Raw genomic sequence first — 19,326 nt, forward strand, 5'->3', positions numbered from 1 at the left:
GCCTTGCTGCTAAATGATGAACTAGAACTCGGCTGAGCCCTCAAGGGTTAACACGTTATTGTTAATGTAGCCTCACACTCTACAAGGCAGCACGAATGGAAGGAGGGGAGACAGCATGGCAGACAGAGACAGGGACATACACCCTGTGTGAGAGATGCACATTGTCCCTTTATGTATGCTGAACCCACTCTAAGTACACTGCCTTTTTAAGTAGATCAGCAAGTTGAGACAGCAGCTGCTGCCAGCACACTCCCTCCATCCTGAGCCCTGTCATGTCCCCCTCTGCTCTATGGAAATGGGGTAAGCAGGGGGCAGGAGCAGGAGGGGAGGGGGACACCCTGTTATTAGCCACCCTCTTCCCCTCACCCCCACCCAGCAAGCAGGAGGCTCCCGGGAGCAGTTCCAAGGCAGAGGGCAGGAGCAGCACATGGCAGTGGGGGGAGGGACAGCTGAACTGCCAGCAATTGATAGCCTGCTGGGCGGCTGCTGCACAGGGAACTTAGGGAAATGGGGAGCTAATAAGAGAGCTACAAGTCCACTCTGGTTCCAAGCCCCCACCAGCTAGCTGCAACGGGCTGCTCTTCCTGCAAGCCGTGGACAAAGCAGATGGCTGCTAAAACGACATTATAAGGGAGCACTGCACAACTTTAAACGAGCATGTTCCCTAACTGATCAGCAACGAAACAACGTTAACCGGGACGACTTTAAGTGAGGAGTTACTGTACACCAGCAAAATTGCACTTTTGCTCAGGAGATACTTAAATAAGCTATGTGGCCGCCTGACAATATCCTGAATAAATCTTATGGAATTAAGAAACTTTTTTGAATTAGGTTAAACCTTATTGAATTAGGGTTAGTACCTTTGGGGTACACTGTATTAAATATGCAATTGTGTATGTGTTAGTGTGGCACCATACGTGCCTTCTCTAGTAGGAAGGGGGATGCTAATATACTTCCTCCATTATCGGCTCTCTGAGGCGACCCCTCTGGTAAAATGTACATATACTAATTCAAACTGGATTCTCCAGAACAACAGACAAAGAAAGAGTTTTTGGATAAACACTCTGGTTTTAAACTGGCTCCTGGCCTTCTTCCTGATCCAGCAAATGGAGTGGACTCTTGGTCCATGGAGGGCCTTATTCTTTGGGAAGAGTTGGAAAGACTGGATCTACAGAGGCCTCATAAATCTGAGTGCTTGTTCTGAGCTGATGCTGTCATGAACTTGTAGCCACAAGGAATCCCCTTGGGTAAGGGATTGAAGGACTGCTCCTGACAGAATCCATGTTAGGGTATGTCTACACTTGAAGAGTTTTTGCACTGTAAATTTCACTGTTGATAGGAAACCGGTGAAAGTAAAGTGCTGGTTTGTGTACTCACTTAGCACAGGGGTGGGCAAACTTTTTGGGCCGAGGGCACCTCTGGGTGGGGAAATAATATGCAGGGCTGGGGCAGGGGGTTGGGGTGCAAAAGGGAGGGAATGCAGGGTGCAGGAGGGAGGTGCAGTGTGCAGGAAGGGGCTCAGGGCAAGGGATTGGGGCATTGGAGGGGTGCGAGGTGTATGAGGGGACTTAGGGAAGGGGGTTGGGGTGCAGGGTGCAGCAGGGGGCTCAGGGCATGGGCTTGGGGTGCACTGGGGTACAAGGTGCAGCAGGGAACTCAGGGAAGGTAGTTGGGGTGCAGGAGAGGTACAAGGTACAGACGGGGATTAGGGCAGGGAGTGGGGGCGGGGTACAGGAGGGGTTCGGGCTCCGGCCCCACTTACCTCAAGCGGCTCTAGGGTCGCACTGATGCGCATCAGGGCCAGGGCAGGCTCCCTGCACCGCTGCCCTGTCCCTGGTCCCACACCGTTCCAGGAAGCACTGCAGCCCCTGAGAAGGGGGGGCGGAGGGCTCTGCTTGCACTGCCCTTGCCGTGCCTCCAGGTACCTCCCCCAAAGCTCCCATTGGCCGGGGTTCCCCATTCCCAGCCAATGGGAGCTGCGGGGGGCGGTGCTTGGAGGCAAGAGCAACGCATGGAGCCCTCTGCCCGGCCCTCCGCCCAGGGGCCGCAGGGACATGGTGCCGGCAGCGCCGCAGGCTGTAGTTTGCCCACTCCTGCATTAGCAGCACTTCCATCCCCAATGACAGCAGCGCTCTAGGGCAGCTATCCCACAGTGCAGCTCTCTCCAGTTTGACAATGGGTCTTGTGGGAAGGGGGGGGTGATCACAGGGCATCCTGGGTCCCTGCACAGCCTCCTCTCTCCAAACACTGATAAGCTCCAGTAGCTCAGCCTTGCTCCAAGCAGAGGATCGTTTGCTCTGTGGAACAGGCTTTGTCACCTGGCCAGATAAGTGAGCACTTGCCAAGAAAACAGAAAGGGGAGTTTCAAAGCTCCAGGGGCTTTACTTGGGGAGGGGTGGATGTCTGTTTACTTGGCATCAGAGCAGCAGAGCTGCTGGTCGGAATGGTCACCTAGCACCGTGGGATATCCTCCAGAGGCTAAAAGCTGTGTAAACAGGAAGAATGAGTCTTCACTTGCACATCACCGTAAAAGCATCATCGGTAAGAGCTATACGTCCCTCGTGGAGGTGGTTTTCTTTTTGCAGTGAAACTTCTGAGTTTCACTGCAAAAGGTCATTGGCAAGAATAGACGCTCCCATGGTTTTTGTGCAAAAAAGGGACTTTTTCTGTAAGTGTAGACATGCCCTCAGGGTTAACTCTGGTAAATGTATTAGCATGCATGTAGGTTCTTTTATTTTTAATATATTTTCTCTGTAATGTTTTTTACCTTCAGAATAAAGTAGGCTTGCATAGGAAGTGCTGTGTGGTACCTTATAACTGTACCAATTATACCTATTAACCATCTCTGAAGAGAAAGCAAGCATGTGTCCTTGAGCAACTGTCTGTGCTGGGGATAATACAGTGAAGGCAGAGAACTGTGTATGCTGGAAATACCCACGTCGGGAGGGAGGGAGATGCAGGTCTCCACCAAGAAAGGCAACACTGGGGATCTGGAAGCCTGAGAGTGGGTGCCCTTGCTGGGGAAATACAGGTGCAATTGCCATGACTATACCTGTAAAAATGCAGTTTTGTCACTATATTCTGCGTCCGCTCTAGGAGCACGATGCCAGAATAGAATACTGATATAACTATATTGGTAAAACCTTCAGAACGTAGATCTGACCAAAGGACTGGGAATGGGGATAGAACACTCAAGGAAATAAATACAGGCGTGACTGGCACAGTTTTGTTACACTTTTTAAATTGGAGGTAGAGGTAAAGAGGAATGGCAGGAATGCAGGAATCACTAAGAATAAAAAGATTGGAAAATGAAGGAAGGGGAATTGGGACAGTCACAACTCATCACCTATCTAGCTACGATCATCAGCAAGCAATGTTTTGTAGATGTCAGAGCAGAGGCCAGTCTTAAGGAGAGATTTGATAGTGTTAAGATAGTAGTTGTGTAGATCTTTTCATGGAACTTTTCCCCATGCATCCGGGATGGCATGGAGAAGGCAGGATGGTGGTCAGGGCCGGCTCCAGGAGTTTTGCTGCCCCAAGCAGCCAAAAAAAAAAAAAAAAAAGCTGCGATCGCAATTCAGCAAGAGGTCCTTCGCTCCGAGTGGGAGTGAGGGACCCTCCGCCGAATTGCCACCGAATACCTGAAAGTGCCGCCCCGCTCTGGAGTTGCCGCTCCAAGCACCTGCTTGATAAGCTGGTGCCTGGAGCTGGCCCTGATGGTGGCTGAGGGGAGAAGCTGACGGGGTGGGCATTAAAAAATAGCAGTGCTGGCAAAGTGACGGTGATGGATGACAGTGTGATAAGTTAAAAGATCAGCTAGGCAGAAGAGGGCTAAGTTGTGAAGGGCCAAAGCACATTTGTGTCACTGTTTTTTAGTGGCTTTTGGGGGGAAAAGGAGGGGCGATTGTTTTTGTTTTTTTTATTTAACTGATCATAGCTTCACTTTTTCTTCCAGTTAGGGATTTATATTTGTCTCACTGTTTTGCAGAAACCTATTTCTCAAATGGTGGAATGTTTTTAAATTGCAAATGTATCTGAAATATTTTATTCAGTTCTATTTATTATTTGTCACATAGGGCCTGATCTTGCAGGCCTTAACTCAAGAAAGACTAGTGGAGGAGCAAGGATCAGGTCCATAAGAGTTTTTAACTTGTTTTAAATTAGCTCCTCCTCTAGGAGTTAATTTAGCCCTTCTTGTACCTTTTCTCCTGGAGCGTGGTAAATTCCCAGCTTTAACTTACTTTTCAGCCTTTACTACTTCAACTCATTTTTAATTAATTAAAAGGTATAGTTAAAATGACTGCAAGCCTCCCAAGTGAAACTATTTCAGAGACTAAGGGTTATACTGTATTCTCATTTCATTGTGTAGGGATATTAGTCAGACACAGTAGCAGTAATAAGTGCCATATGGTTAAACCACTCAAAGCAAGATGAGAACACACCTCCAGGACAGCGGTGTTGGAACACTTTTTCTAGTGCGGGTGCTGAAAGCCATTGAACCGAACTGTAAACTGTGTATATGATGGAAACCACTTCAAGCCAGGGGGTGCTGCTGCACCCCTGCTCTAAGAGCTATATACTGCTCTATGTCTATATGCAGAGCTAGTCTGATATGCTTACAGGCGAAGTGTAAATCAGAATCTGAATGGCAGAGCCCAGTCAAGGAAGATAAAAGGGAAAGTTAACTTTTGAAGTATACACTATAAAAATATATTGTCATAAGTAAAAGAGAATCTGGGGAGAGAAGAGAGTGCTTGTGTCTGTGTGTATATAAACATGAGATTAGTAAAATACAGACATTCCATTTTAGTTAATAATATTTTAGTATTAAAAGGTACCAGTTTTTTCAGCCATCCAACCCAAATCCCTTAGTTAGTAAGCTCTTAGGAAAAAAATTCCACCAGTTTTGTTTTGAATACTTCATCATGGAACCTCTTCATTCCCATGTGACTTCCAACCAGCTTTCTCTATGACTCCCCATAAACATAAAAATCTTCCTGGGAATGCCAGTTTCAACTGGAAACACAGGTCCATTGTCCTAGAGCAGTGTTTCCCAAACTTGGGACGCCGCTTATGTAGGGAAAGCCTGTGGCGGGCCGGGCCGGTTTGTTTACCTGCCCCGTCCACAGGTCCGGCCGATCGTGGCTCCCACTGGCCACAGTTCGCTGCTCCAGGCCAATGGGAGCTGCTGGAAGCGGCGCAGGCCGAGGGACGAACTGACTGCCGCTTCTGGCAGCTCCTATTGGCCTGGAACGGCGAACCACAGGCAGTGGGAGCCACGATCGGCCAGACCTGTGGACGGGGCAGAAAACAAACCGGCCCGGCCCACCAGGGGCTTTCCCTACACAAGCGGTGTCCCAAGTTTGGGAAACACTGCTCTAGAGTGTGGGAATGTGCTCATTTCTCTTACTCTCTAATGAAAGGCCACACACATTTACCTCCTACAACTCTCCACCTGACCCCAATAAGGATCACTATTGCCTGATAAGGCACAAAGTAGTTCTCCATTAACAGCATCTTCATCCATGACTTTGATATGTACTGCATGACTAGACTAAAAAGTAGTAGGAAAAAAGATTCTTGCAGATAAACATTTTATTTCCTTGCCCTCACCCACTCCATACCAGTTTGGGTCACCTCGCAGCCACGTACTGGAGTTTTGAGTGTTACCTCCACAATATCTCAAATCCTACAGGCATGGGAAGTCGTCATCCGACAAAATGGTATTTCACTTTAAAAGCAAAGGGTTTCCATAACACTTGCAATCAGAGTGTGCTCAATAACTTTGAAATTCCTAAAATTTTAATTGTACTAAGCTGAGGTTTAATACATACCAAAAGTAAAAAATACTATTTGTTTTTAATCCCCTTAGGTCCTCGTGAGTTTGGTTTCACAGTAATTATTATGAGGTTCAGTTGTTCTAAAATTTTACAATGACATCTCAACAAACTACAAAATTAGTTCCCTATACAATACTATATACACATTTAGGCAAAATGTATCTTTATCTCAACAAAGCAAAGTAAACTTGCTTGGTATAGCAAGTGACGCAAGGGGTGGGAATACAATTCCTTTTCACTCCCTCTGCATTAGTTTCTCTGGACAATGAATCTGCAAAAACTCAGAACGAGAGGCCTTTCCCACAGACCACGTCAATTACATTTCCACTCTGGTTTGGTCATAGCTAGTTGGAACCTACCTTCTCAGCATGGCCTAGGCAGAGAGGGCCACTCTGGAGTCACAATGCCTGCCCCATGGACCATACAAGCATATTGCAAGGATTTGATAGAATGGAATACCTTGGGGTTGGTCCCTCTACAAAGGGGATGAATCCTGAATTCCCTCAATGGGAAATGAGGACCCTCAGGACATTGCTCACTGGGGCTCTAAAAGAATGCTTAGAAAATTTTATATGGATACTCACTTGATCTGGTATGTTTCTCCTGATACGTGACCAAGCTCCATCTTTGTATAAATATTGAGCTGGGGACAAAAATTTTGATCTATATTCAGTTTTCACCTTCCTAGAACATTAAGAGAAGGGGGAAAAACAGTAAAAGTTGATTTTTTTTATCATCTATGATAAAAACAAATGTCATAATTACATAGATATAATTATAAGTCCTCTTGCAGGGTAAAAGCTGCATGACAATTAAAAATGAATTCCAAAGCCAAAACTTTGAAAAATGTGTGCCTCATGTTAGGCTCATTCATATTTAGGCACCTAAAAAAGTAATGGGATTTTCAAAAGAGCTCAGCACTTACTAAAATTAATTAGTTTTCACACACTTCCCCTCATGCGAAATATACATACATATAAGCACATACAGAAATTAGCTCTGTCTACTTACAGTGCTGAGCACTTCAATCATCCTTTTTTAATCTTGGCCCAAAATACAACTAACTTCATTTTCAGCACAAACTTGAAATAACCCTTTTGTCCAACACCTCTTCAGGAACACAGAAAATTAAATTTAAATTAACCCAGTATATATTAATATGGAGGAAAAATTGATAGTTGACATCTGTCCTAACTTTAGGCCAAACTGAGTCCTGTTTTCCCTTCCCTGAAACTGACACAACTTGGTCCCTTATGTTCTATTTAAGATGGTGAGATTGAACCAGTTCAAAAAGCAACACTGCAGTGCATCCACACTAGTCATTCCGTTTCAGGAGTATATACTGCAAAGCATTGACGCATATCAGATGCAGATTCTTTCTGTGAGCGTTTGCATCTTTTCACAATTTCGGTTTGCTCTAGTAACTGCTTTGAATGCTTCTGTCCTGCACAAATAGCCACCATAGGATCATAAGGGGCAGGGGCTACAGCCTTACAACAGCAGATACCATGACAGGATCACCAGCCTTCCCTCAAAAGCCACTGCCAAAGTGACTCTGAGCCTGAAGGCCAAAACACTGACGAGCAAAGAATTAAGGAGCCTAATCTCATTTTATTTTCATTTATTTTTCCATGAATAAATGCATCTGTTGCCTTTGCGTTTTTTCTTGGTTTGTAGCAAAACCAACTTATCTTCCAAGGTCCAGAGACAGGAGTGGTCCAAGCCTGGATAGAAGACACTGAGCCACCCCCATCCCAGTAAAACCTTAAAAAAGACAAGTGGGTGAAGGAGAACAATGGGGAGGCACATGGATTTACTAGAGAATGAAGGTGGTAGGGGTGGATTGTACATTTTTTATTAATGTCCATTTTCTGGGGGTTTCTTTCTCCTTTTCAGATCTCAGAAGCATAGGAGCTGCTGCTTTAAAAAAAAAATAAGTGTATGGACTGCCAAGGCAATCCTGGCAACGTAAGTAATATTGAGAGGCAGAAGGTGTATGCAATACTCATAGCACCATCTGACTAACTCAGTTTTCTCCATGTTTTTCAGGTGACTCTGGCTCAGGAAAGTTTTCATGTTAAGCTTGTGTGCCTTCCTATGCTGAGGTGTGGCGGGGACTGGGCAGAGCAGAGAACAACCTCAGAGCCAGCATGCAAACAGTAAGTGAGCAGCTTGACAGGTGACTGAGTAAGCAGTCTACATTTTTAAAGCAGTCACTGAAAGATAAGCAGCTGCAATAAGGGACTGGACTGGGAGAACTAACCGAACTCCTGCGTTTGTTTCCAGCACTGCAGTGATCCAGAGTGAGCTGGTGGAGGATGCTGCAGTGTGTTGGTTTATCCACAGCAAGCACAATCACAATGCTGGTATGAAGTTGAAAAAAAGAGGTATGTGGATATGAGGTTATACAGATATGCTAAGGTAATGCACTTGATTTCAAGGTCAAAATGATGAATGCCCACCATCCCTCACAATATTAGGGTGCTGAATACCTAAGTTCAGTATTCCTATATATACATACCCAAGACTTGTATGTAAAGAGAGGGGCTTTTGAGTAATATGTTGCTTATTTTTTTGTTTAGGTGGTTTCTGTTCTGTTTCTGATTTCCCTTGTTTTGGTGAATCTCCCGCTGGCTTTAGGAACGTTTCTTTCCTTTCATTCTAAGGCAAAGACAATTTTAGAAATACCATATTAGCTAACAAACTAAACAAACTCTACAAACGTAAATTCTATGTGACACTAGCCTTTTACTTTAACATTTTAAAAAGACAGAATCATAGAAATATAGGGCTGGAAGGGACCTCAAGAAGTCATCAAATCCTGCTCCCTGTGCTGAAGCAGCACCAAGTAACCCTAGAACATCCCTGACAGGTGTTTGTCCAACCTGTTTTTAAAAAATCTCCAATGATGCAAATTCCACAACTTCCCTTGGAAGCCTATTCCAGAACTTAACAACCCTTATAGTTAGGAAGTTTTTTCTAATATCTAACCTAAATATCCCTTGCTGCAAATTAAGCCCATTACATCATGTCCTACCTTCAGTGGACATGGAGAACAATTGATCACAGTCCTTTTTATAACACCTCTTAATATTTTGATGACTGTTCTCAGGTCCCTGCTCAGCCTCCTTTTCTCAAGACTAAACATGTCCAGTTTTTTTAACCTTTCTTCACAGGTCAGGTTTTCTAAACCTTTTCTCATTTTTATTGCTCTCCGCTGGACCATCTCCAATTTGTCCACACCTTTCTTAAAATGTGGAGCTCAAAACTGGACACAGTCTCCAGTTGAGACCTCACCAATGCTCAGTAAAGTGGAACAATTACGTCCTGTGTTTTACATATGACACACCTGTTAATACGTCCCAGAATCATATTAGCCTTTTTTGCAACTGCATCACGTTGTTGGCTTATATTCATCTTAAAATCCACTATAACCCCCCATCCTTTTCTGCAGTACTACTGGCTAGCTAGCTATTCAGTGCACACTAGGGAACTTTTAGTGTACGCCAGCAGGGTCCACATGGCCAGTTAGTGCGCAACATGCTAGTGTGCACTAACACACATGTAGACAAGCTCTCATACATATATTTAATGCAAAAACTCTACAAGAAAGCAACGTTAAGCTTGTTTATTTTGAAAAAATCTCAAAGCCTGGAAATACCAATATTCAGGTTCCTACTGCAACATTCACTCAGCCACATCATACATCCTATATACTTTATGGAATACATTTAACATAAAACTACACATTTAATAAGAAACCACAGGAATAAAATAGCACTACACCTATGCAAGGTGGCTAAGTTAATACTGTTATATAAATCTTAACTTTGCATTTCTGACATTTAAAAAAAAAAAGTTGTTGATGTTGCATTGAAGTGGGGGGAAATTTTGCATTTCTTTTATTATTTTGTGAGAAAGCCCCTGAAAGTGACCTGAGAAGAATTTTAGGATTTTTTAGAAAACTGGGCTTGTGCCCTTTTTTGCTGCCTTGTGATTTACAAAAAGGTTTGAGGGTTTTTCCCCTGTTCAAATTTTTCATTTTTCTTGCTTGTTTTTTACCTGAAATCACAGCTTTGTCACATGTGGTTGTCTGGTTTTGCTGAAGGCCCTCAGATATATATTGCAAGAGCACACTATAATTGAAGGGGCGGGAGTGATGAATCTTTAGAAACACACTGTTCTCCCAAATATATATTCATCATTCAAGATAAATATGTATTAAAAAAAAGTTTCAGACAGTGTTACTCCTTCATTTGCTCATCTGTCTCTTCTCTTGTAATGTTATAATTTTACTTAATTCTCCAGTTCCCTTCCAGGGTACACAATGACCTGTATTTCCAATGTTTAAAAATAAGCAGAAAACTTAAACAAACCAAACCCCAAACTTTTCAGACTTTCTTTATACTTGCTAGAGAAGCAAAAGAGAGGGCACAAGCTGGTTTATCAAGAAACAGATATGATGGACTGAACAGAGTCCCATCCATACCTCATTGCTGGAGAATGCACAACCTACGCTGTATGGCTTTAAAATGGGGTAAAACAGTGAGCAACATACTAGAAAAATCTTGTTTATCCTACTACTGTGCAAAGTATGTATTCTGGAACTGAGGTTACTTTCCTCTGATATTTCAAGGTTCTTCAGCTGGACAGAATACCACTGTTCCAGTGGATCTGAATTTAATAAAAAGACTATCATTATGTTCCCTGAAGGCTGTGTCTACACTGATTTTTTTCCTAAACATTTTCCACTACTGGTATAATTGGTTCAGCTCTGCTACTGCGGAAAAGCCCCTGTCACCACCGGTGTTTTTACCATACTGTATTCTAAACCAACTCAATCAAGATGAATTGGTACCAAACCTGGCATCAACAACCCACAGCTTCTCTAAACTTCAAGTGCACTGGTGGTAGTGCAGCTGAACTGGCAATAGCAATGGTAAGAAATCTTTGGCAAAATAACTTAGTGTATGTAAGACCTGAAAGTGATGTCTGGGCTTTACAAAACGCATCCTAATGTTTGAACTAGACACTGGAATCTATCTATCTATACTACATGATGTGCTATCAATTTAAAAAGTGAGTTGAATAAAAATTACAATCCCTGCACCCTTTTTTAAATGTAACTATAGTCTGAAAATTGACTGTAAAATTGGTACCTTTACACACACTGGATTTGTTCCTTGTACATGCTCAAATGCATAGCTTTGGACTTTTGTGATTACAAAAAAATTATTGCTTTTTACTCCTGTTAGACTTAAACAACCAACACACTCAATAGAAAGTTAGCTGAATTCTACTCCTTCTTGGGCATAACTTGGCTGGCAGAATCCTTATTGATGGCAGCAGTACATAGAAATGAAAGAATCTCAGAGCCAAGCTAAGGATTTGGGTTGGCAGTTAGCAAAAAGAAAAATCTTTTCACTTGTAAACTGAACGTACTTGACACAGGAATCACAGAGACGCAACCATGGAGCCCCACAATGTTATTTTTAGAGTCTCTTTTTAGAGCAAAACCATTCCCAATGGACTGCAATGTCAAATGTAAAAATTATAAAATCTAACAGAAAAAAACACTAAAAACATACTACTGAAATACCATTCAAAGATGTATATACCTTTCTTTCAGGGGAGATATTTACTGGTGCACATACAGGAAATTCTCTCTCTTCCAAATCACACCTCAGTTTTGGTCCCATCGCTGGAGGAGAAACTTTGAAACTTCTCTCATATTCAGTTTCAGGGATAATTGCAGAAGACTTAAATGGGGGAATGGATTTACTTGTATTGTGAATAACCTTTGAATTTAAAAAACAAAGAAGTTAATTTACCAATCTTAAGGTCAAATTTTCAAAATCAGTTACCGTAGTGACTCTTCCAATATGCACACAGAGAAGCAAAAGGTGAACAAATACTGCATGTGGAAAAGTTACCTATTAGATTTATAGGATAAATGGGGAAATGACTTAATTTCAGTAATTATTTTTAAGTTTATTTCTTAGCATGGATATAATTCAGAGACTCTCTAAGTCTAGATCCAACTACTTTTCCTTATTTGTGACTTAAAAAAAAAAAGAGCATATTTTCTTTGGTTGGGAACAAAGGTGGTTGACAAATCTTTGCAATTCACCTTTAGATTTATATTCCAAGATCACAAATTTTTGAAACAATATACGATAAAACCTACATTATACCTTGTCAGCAAATACTGATGGACTCTTTCATGGTTTAAAATAAGGCTCTTACTGCACAGTAATTTGATCAGTTCCCTTTTGTGCAATTAATTCTGTGTTATAAACTAAGATGTAGAATTTGCTTGACTATTACAACTGATCAGACCTGATCTTCCCACAGACTATTGAGACTTAAAGGACATGCCATATGACATAGAGATAAATTTTCCTCATCTTTGCTATATGAGCTTGGATAGACCAATTATCTTGAGGTTAAGATAATTTGGGTATTATTAATACACCTGTTCAAAGATCAGGTATCTCTACTACTGTAATATTCAGATGTACTTTTCATTAGGTTGTTTATAGATATAGGTCGGAAAGTCAAGATTCAATAGTCTCTTAATAACACTAGAATCTCATGATAAAAATTCAATCTTAAACCCTGATACTGCTAACACTTTACATGTGTATAACTTTACTATTCTGAGTAGTCCCATTGATCTCAAATTTGTAGTAAACAGTAGTAAATTTAAGCACACTTGTAAGCATTTGCAGGATCAGAGCCCTTAAGCTGTATGTTTTTGGAGTAAACTGTGCAAAAAAAAAAAAAAAACGTACTGCTTCAGACTTCCTTTTCTTTGCTATGGAACAGCAGTTTTAATGAGCACCAATTAGGAGAGCATCATACAGATTAGTAATAGAATCTCAATGAAAAGGAGCTCTCTGTGAAGTCTTTCATCATTTAAACAATGTGATATTACAACACCTACCTATTATTGAACTGATCCTGCAGACCCTACACAAGCAAAATTTTCACTGAAGAACATGAAATTGCAATTAGAGTTTTGCTTGCACGGGGGGATGCAGGATCAGATCCTTTTATAAGGGATCATATGTGAATTAATGTGCTTTTGTATATTAGAAAACAAAAGTGGCACTGTAAATAACACACCAGTCTACCACAACAAAATATAAGGAAATTATGGTAATTAAATGACTTTCTTGTCTGATAAACTAAATTATATATTTCAGATTCTTTAAAATTACCTGGTCAGCTGCAAGCATTGGAGAGTTTTTTGGGGGGGATTTCCATAAAAACTGCCTTTGATATTCAGAATTTCTGGGGAAACTATTTGAAGGTGAAATATTCATGCCTGATTTCTTTTGCAGGACTCTGTGAAACTGTCAATAAATCAGAAACATCTCCATTTATTGTTCTCCTCTACTTTCTGTTGCTGGAATTTCCTTTTAACTAAGCTGTTATAATCTACATCCTTAGATCAGGCCAATTAACTCAATGAAAGATATGCTATCTCACTCTAAACAACATCTATGAAGACTACAAATTATGGACTAAATTCTAGTTCACTTGAAATAAATGGTAAAACTCCCATGGACTTAAGTGGAATCAGAATCTGGTCCTAACAGTTCTTCCAACATAACGGAGTCTTAACATAGATTAACATCAAAATACAGAGAGTTACATAGAAACAAAGTTATAACAAAAATAAGAAATAGTTTTAAGCATGAAAGCTTGCTTAACTGTATTTAATTTACTGTAATAGTCACATTATTAACTTCAACCATAGAGTATAAGAAAGGGAAAAAGGTTTTCTAATGATCCTACCCCATTATCCATTTTTTCTAAGTGCTTTTTTGGAGGTACAAATACTGCTTTTTGATTCACTGGAGTTGGGGGTGACAACTTCTTCCTACTGTTTTCTGCAAGGGTGATGGCTGATTCAATTCTAGAATCTGCAGAGTGGGACCGAATTTTTTTAGGAAGCCTGGGTGCTTCAGGTGTTTCAATGTTTTCCAGATTTCTATCATTACTGTGGGTATCTGCGTGTGACTCTGCAGGCCCAGCGCCTTCAATTTCTGGTGCGTCATCCAAATATCCCTCCAAATCGCTGGCCCCTCTCCATTCAAAGGATTTTGAAATCTGTGGGTTGAAGTAAGGCACCCTTCTCTTGGAAATGAAGTTTGGCTCTCTTGTGATTCCTACAAAACATGCATTAAGCTTGAGCACAATAAAATACGGCTATTAGGATTTAAAGACACTGGAACACAAGATCAGAATGTTAACGTACTGGGATGAGAATATGAATATATAACACTAGACTGATTTTTAATAAATTTTGTATATCTTTGAGCAAAGACAATTTACAAACTATGGGACTGTGAAATGTTGAACTCTTACATACATGCTGAGTGCCTTTAATTCCCAGCTGAGTGGGTGCTTAGCCTGTCACACGATCAAGCCGTACAAGCCAAATTCTACCTCTTTTGCAACTTTCAATGTAGTCAGTGGGAGTCAGTGAACATAGCTGAGGGCAGAAATTTAACCGCAGCCACTAAGAAGATTAATTGGACTAAAATAATCAAATCATCAACTTGCACTGGCCAATCGTGGTACGGAACTTCCTAAACTACCTATGCATGTTGAATAGGTGTATTGCTGAATAGGTTTTCACCTTACAGTCACTGGAGAAAAGTGACCTGTTACCATATGCGTAATAACATTCTGCACAGACACCTGCACAGATTCCTTCTTTTAAAAAACAAAATCTTCTAGAGTAGCTTTTAAAATATCTTAACATCTTTAATACATTACACAATATTTTTAAAGCTTAGGAAACATCTTTTCGTATTTCACAAAAAAGAGACACATTATCTGAGATGGTTTTAAACAATAAAAAAATAGCTGTCTTATGTAAGATAATAAGAACAAAATTACTATGTCATTTTAAGAGGAAAATGGGTGGTTAAACATATAGTAGTTAAATAAAGTGTGACAACAGAATCCTGCTGGAGAGTATTAAACAACTAACAAAGGACTCTATTTGGCTGAGATGAATAGTTGCAGAGTATATAAACTAATCTATGGGGAACTAGGGTGCAGCTGGAAAGAGAATAAACTGTCTTGCAGGCAAAAGGTAACATATAAAATGTCCGATGCATAGAATGTTTGGGCTACAAAGCAACTAAATGCCATTAGTAGTAATGTAACCTTTGAAGGAACACTGGGAATATGGCAGAATGAAATTTTCAGCACTCAAGCAGACCTATCTGTTTGTTTGGGTAATTGTTATGAGTAATTCTTAAATTGCCACAATCTGTTAAGAGAAACTATTAAGTATGCATTTCAATAGAAAGAGCCAAAAGTGAGTGAAACACTAGCAGTCTGTGGAGACACCAATCTGTGTCTGTGAGTAGCGTTCCAAGGATGTGTGTGATTAAATGTAACCAGAAAAAGAGGTGGACGTATAAAATGGAAGCAAAGGCCTGGGAGACATAACCTAAGCACAACAAAAGCTATGAAAACAGATGGCTTTTTTGCCAACCCACATGATTTTGAGTCTTGTAATATTTGATGTTTAACTTAAATCCCTAGCTCCCAGAGGCATGTGATTAGATGAGAATCTTAGTTTAAAGTTTCTAGCCCTCACGGTTATGGAAAAAAGCTTGAAAATGTGACAAGTTTACAAAGGCTCAAATCAGAAGGCAATAAAAATTACCCAATTTTGTTAATTGAGATTTTAGCTAAATCTGTGACTTTGGGGCTAAGACATGATTTTTGAATGTTTGGTGTTAGCAATACTGGATTCAAATCAAAGGGAATGCTCGTAGCTTTCTTGGAATTCCTTTGAGAGAGTTGCTGTCGCTGGCCACTTGAAGACCATGTTGGTTTGAGAGACCAGAGAGAACCAGCAGAGATTACATAAGTTCTGACCTCTTATCTTGTGCCCTGACAGAGACACACACACACACACACAAAAGTCTGATGGCCAGGTGATTTCTAAATGCCACCTGCAAAACTCCATCTGAGGACTTTCCAAAGGAGGTGGGGGGAGCTGTTTAACTTAAAAATCAACACTGCTAAATTAATTCAAAGCTCCCCCCGTCGACTCTGCCTGCGCCTCTCACAGTGGAGTACAGGAGTCGACGGGAGAGCTCTCTAGACTAGACTAGACTAGATGTGATAAATCGATCCCCGCTGGATCGATCGCTGCCCGCCGATCCGGCGGGTAGTGTAGACATATCCTGAGAGCAGAAGGTGATGAGGTGGAAGGTAGCTTTGGCAAGACAAGTAATTATCCTATCAAATTGCCTGGTGCTTCTATTGACGACCAATTTTACTACCAGTAGATGGCTCTTATAATGCTTAAATGTCAAGCTCAAACAAGGCAACCAATCTTACTCTAATATGTACACTCTGCAGACAATTTCATATGTATACCCCTTTATTAATCTCTTATGCCTATATACTAGTTCAAACTTTTCCTACTCATCTCTTCCCATTACAGCCTCTGTCTTCTTTCATGCAAAGAGCAATACTGCCTAACTATTTCACCATAACTAATTTGCTTTACTACTACGTCCACCCTGTACCCCTGCGATACAACCCATCTTGTGCTAACTCTGTGCCTATGTTTAGGGCTTGACATGTACGTCATTTAATGGTGTATTTCTGGCTTTAGATAAATAATGTAAACTAGAAGTTCACCCTCTGCAAAAACCTGGGCTCTGTGCAAAGATGATGTAAGAGTTATGACAGTTATTTCTAATAGCTTACCTAGTTGATCAGATCGAAGTCCAGCCCTTGAGGATTTTTGCTCTTGTGAAGGGTTACAAAACTCTGACAGATCTGACTTTTTCCATTTGAAGTTCCTCTTATATTCACTCAATCCCTACAGCAAATGGACATACACTGTGAGCAGTGCCATTTTTCCACCTAGCTCCCAACAGCAACAGATCTCCCAGCACTTAAATATCCAAAGGCACATTGTAAAGCATAATCGGTCAGATAAGCAGGTAGGTAACTCTGCTTCTAAAACAATCTTGATTAAAGTAAGCAAAAAGTTTTTGTTCTGTTTTCTGACAGTAATGTCAGAAACAGTGCAAATATAGAACCATTTCACATGTTAAGGATACCACCTAGAATCTGCATACTATTTTAAGTTTTAACAAATAAATACTATGGTTCCAGTTCATCTCAAACTTGTTCCTTGGATCGTATTTGTCTGAATCAATCTTCTTTGGAGCAAGAACCTTATTTTTCTACATATTCTGCCGAACACCTCGTACATCTCTTGTACTACATAAATAAGAACGGGGTGCTACGTCCCCTTAGTTCGTCTCAGTTAAGAGAACCGCTACTGGATGAGCATACATAAGCCACCCCCATCTCGTGCTAGCCTGGTGCCACACAGTTCCTGTACCAGCATGCAACCCCCATCCTGTACTCTAGCTCAGTACCCCAGTGCCCACACAGTCTATGCCAGTGCAGTGCCCACACAGGTCCTGCACCATCCCTCTTTCCTGTACTAGCCCAGTGCCCACACAGATTGCACCATCCCCCCATCCTGTGCCAGCCCAGTGCCCGCACAGATCCTGCACCATCCCGTGCCAGCCCAGTGCCCGCACAGATCCTGCACCATCCCGTGCCAGCCCAGTGCCCGCACAGATCCTGCACCATCCCCCATCCCGTGCCAGCCCAGTGCCCGCACAGATCCTGCACCATCCCGTGCCAGCCCAGTGCCCACACAGATCCTGCACCATCCCATGCCAGCCCAGTGCCCGCACAGATCCTGCACCATCCCCTCATCCCGTGCCAGCCCAGTGCCCGCACAGATCCTGCACCATCCCGTGCCAGCCCAGTGCCCGCACAGATCCTGCACCATCCCGTGCCAGCCCAGTGCCCGCACAGATCCTGCACCATCCCCCCATCCCGTGCCAGCCCAGTGCCCGCACAGATCCTGCACCATCCCCCCATCCCGTGCCAGCCCAGTGCCCGCACAGATCCTGCACCATCCCGTGCCAGCCCAGTGCCCGCACAGATCCTGCACCATCCCCCCATCCCCCCATCCCGTGCCGGCCCAGTGCCCACACAGATCCTGCACCATCCCCCCATCCTGTGCCGGCCCAGTGCCCGCACAGATCCTGCACCATCCCCCCATCCCGTGCCAGCCCAGTGCCCACACAGATCCTGCACCATCCCCCCATCCCGTGCCAGCCCAGTGCCCACACAGATCCTGCACCATCCCCCCATCCCGTGCCAGCCCAGTGCCCGCACAGATCCTGCACCATCCCCCCATCCCGTGCCAGCCCAGTGCCCGCACAGATCCTGCACCATCCCCCCATCCCGTGCCGGCCCAGTGCCCGCACAGATCCTGCACCATCCCCCCATCCCGTGCCAGCCCAGTGCCCACACAGATCCTGCACCATCCCCCATCCCGTGCCAGCCCAGTGCCCACACAGATCCTGCACCATCCCCCCATCCCGTGCCAGCCCAGTGCCCGCACAGATCCTGCACCATCCCCCATCCCGTGCCGGCCCAGTGCCCGCACAGGACCAGTACCGACCCTGACCCCACTCCACGCAGCTCATCACCCGCCCTGTGCCCGCTGGGTTCGCACAGCGCCGGAGCCCAGCCCGCAAGGCGGGGCGGAGGGGGTGGGGGGGACCAGGCCGGACTGAGACTAAGGCGGGTCAAGTCCGGAGGCTGCGCCCAGGGCTCGCCCCGCTGCTGCAGAGGCCCAGGGCCGCGCTCACCTTGAAGCGCACGGGCATGGCGGCGGCGGCGGCGGCGGGGCCCTGGCCGTTGCGGGGCCGCTCTGGGCAGGCAGGCGGCTGTAAACACTCCCGTTTCCCGGGCGAAGCCCCCGGCCTGGCTTCCCTCCCCCGGCGCCTGCGCGGGGAGCCGCCCAATCAGGCGCGGCAGCCGGCGCCCCCCTGCTGCGGCGGGACAGGGGAGCCGCTGGGGGCGGCGGCGGGGGCCAGGGAGAGGCTTCCCCGCGCCTCGGCTGCCAGGCACCTGCCGGGGCCCTGCCCGTCCGCGCCCGGGCTGAGCCTGCCGGGGACCGCCCCGAGCCCCCGCCCCGCTCGCCGGGCTGCTCCCGGGGGCCCTGAGCGCGAGGCCCGCGCCCAGCACGAGCCCGCTGGTTTCCCCCGCCGCGAGACGCTGCCGAGGCCGGGATGGTCGCTCCCTGCGGGGCTTCTGTTCCCCGGGCTGGCTCCTAGCTGGGCCGCTCGGGGGAGGGGGTCGCACACGCGCCTGCCTGCCTGCTGCCGGGAGCGCTGCAGCGAGGTGGCACCCCGCTTCCAGGGAAGGAAAGCGGAGACCCCCCCCCAGGGTGCCCCAAAGAGGATCCCAAGGCTGCGCGTGCCCGGGACGGGGAATGAGCTGTACTGGTGCAAGGTGCACTACTAACGGCCGCTGGAACTGAGGCCAGGTTTGCACTAGAAACTTCCATTGGTATAACGGTTCGCTGAAAAATGCACACCCCTGAGCAATACCTAATCCCCAT

General features: G+C 44.3%; 1 protein-coding gene across 4 annotated transcripts in view; it reads right to left on the reverse strand.

The window, feature by feature from the left end:
• The window catches only part of MDM1 (Mdm1 nuclear protein), a 33,462-nt gene extending 14,540 nt beyond the window's left edge, over positions 1-18,922 (reverse strand). For 2 of the 4 annotated variants that reach the window (XM_044992053.1, XM_044992046.1), the window contains exons 1-7: positions 18,572-18,918; positions 16,593-16,707; positions 13,644-14,017; positions 13,064-13,198; positions 11,459-11,638; positions 8,362-8,501; positions 6,425-6,524 (exon numbers count right to left, since the gene is read on the reverse strand). In XM_044992053.1, coding sequence (XP_044847988.1) covers positions 6,425-6,524; positions 8,362-8,501; positions 11,459-11,638; positions 13,064-13,198; positions 13,644-14,017; positions 16,593-16,707; positions 18,572-18,589 — 1,062 coding nt within the window. In that variant the 5' untranslated portion in view covers positions 18,590-18,918. Of the gene's footprint in view, positions 1-6,424; positions 6,525-8,361; positions 8,502-11,458; positions 11,639-13,063; positions 13,199-13,643; positions 14,018-16,592; positions 16,708-18,571 lie in introns of all 4 variants that reach the window. The other 2 variants (XM_044992036.1, XM_044992061.1) reach the window with 2 other exon arrangements.
• Between the last annotated feature and the right edge of the window lie 404 nt (positions 18,923-19,326).

This window comes from Mauremys mutica, chromosome 1, assembly GCF_020497125.1.
Source record: "Mauremys mutica isolate MM-2020 ecotype Southern chromosome 1, ASM2049712v1, whole genome shotgun sequence".
Lineage (NCBI taxonomy): Eukaryota > Metazoa > Chordata > Testudines > Geoemydidae > Mauremys > Mauremys mutica.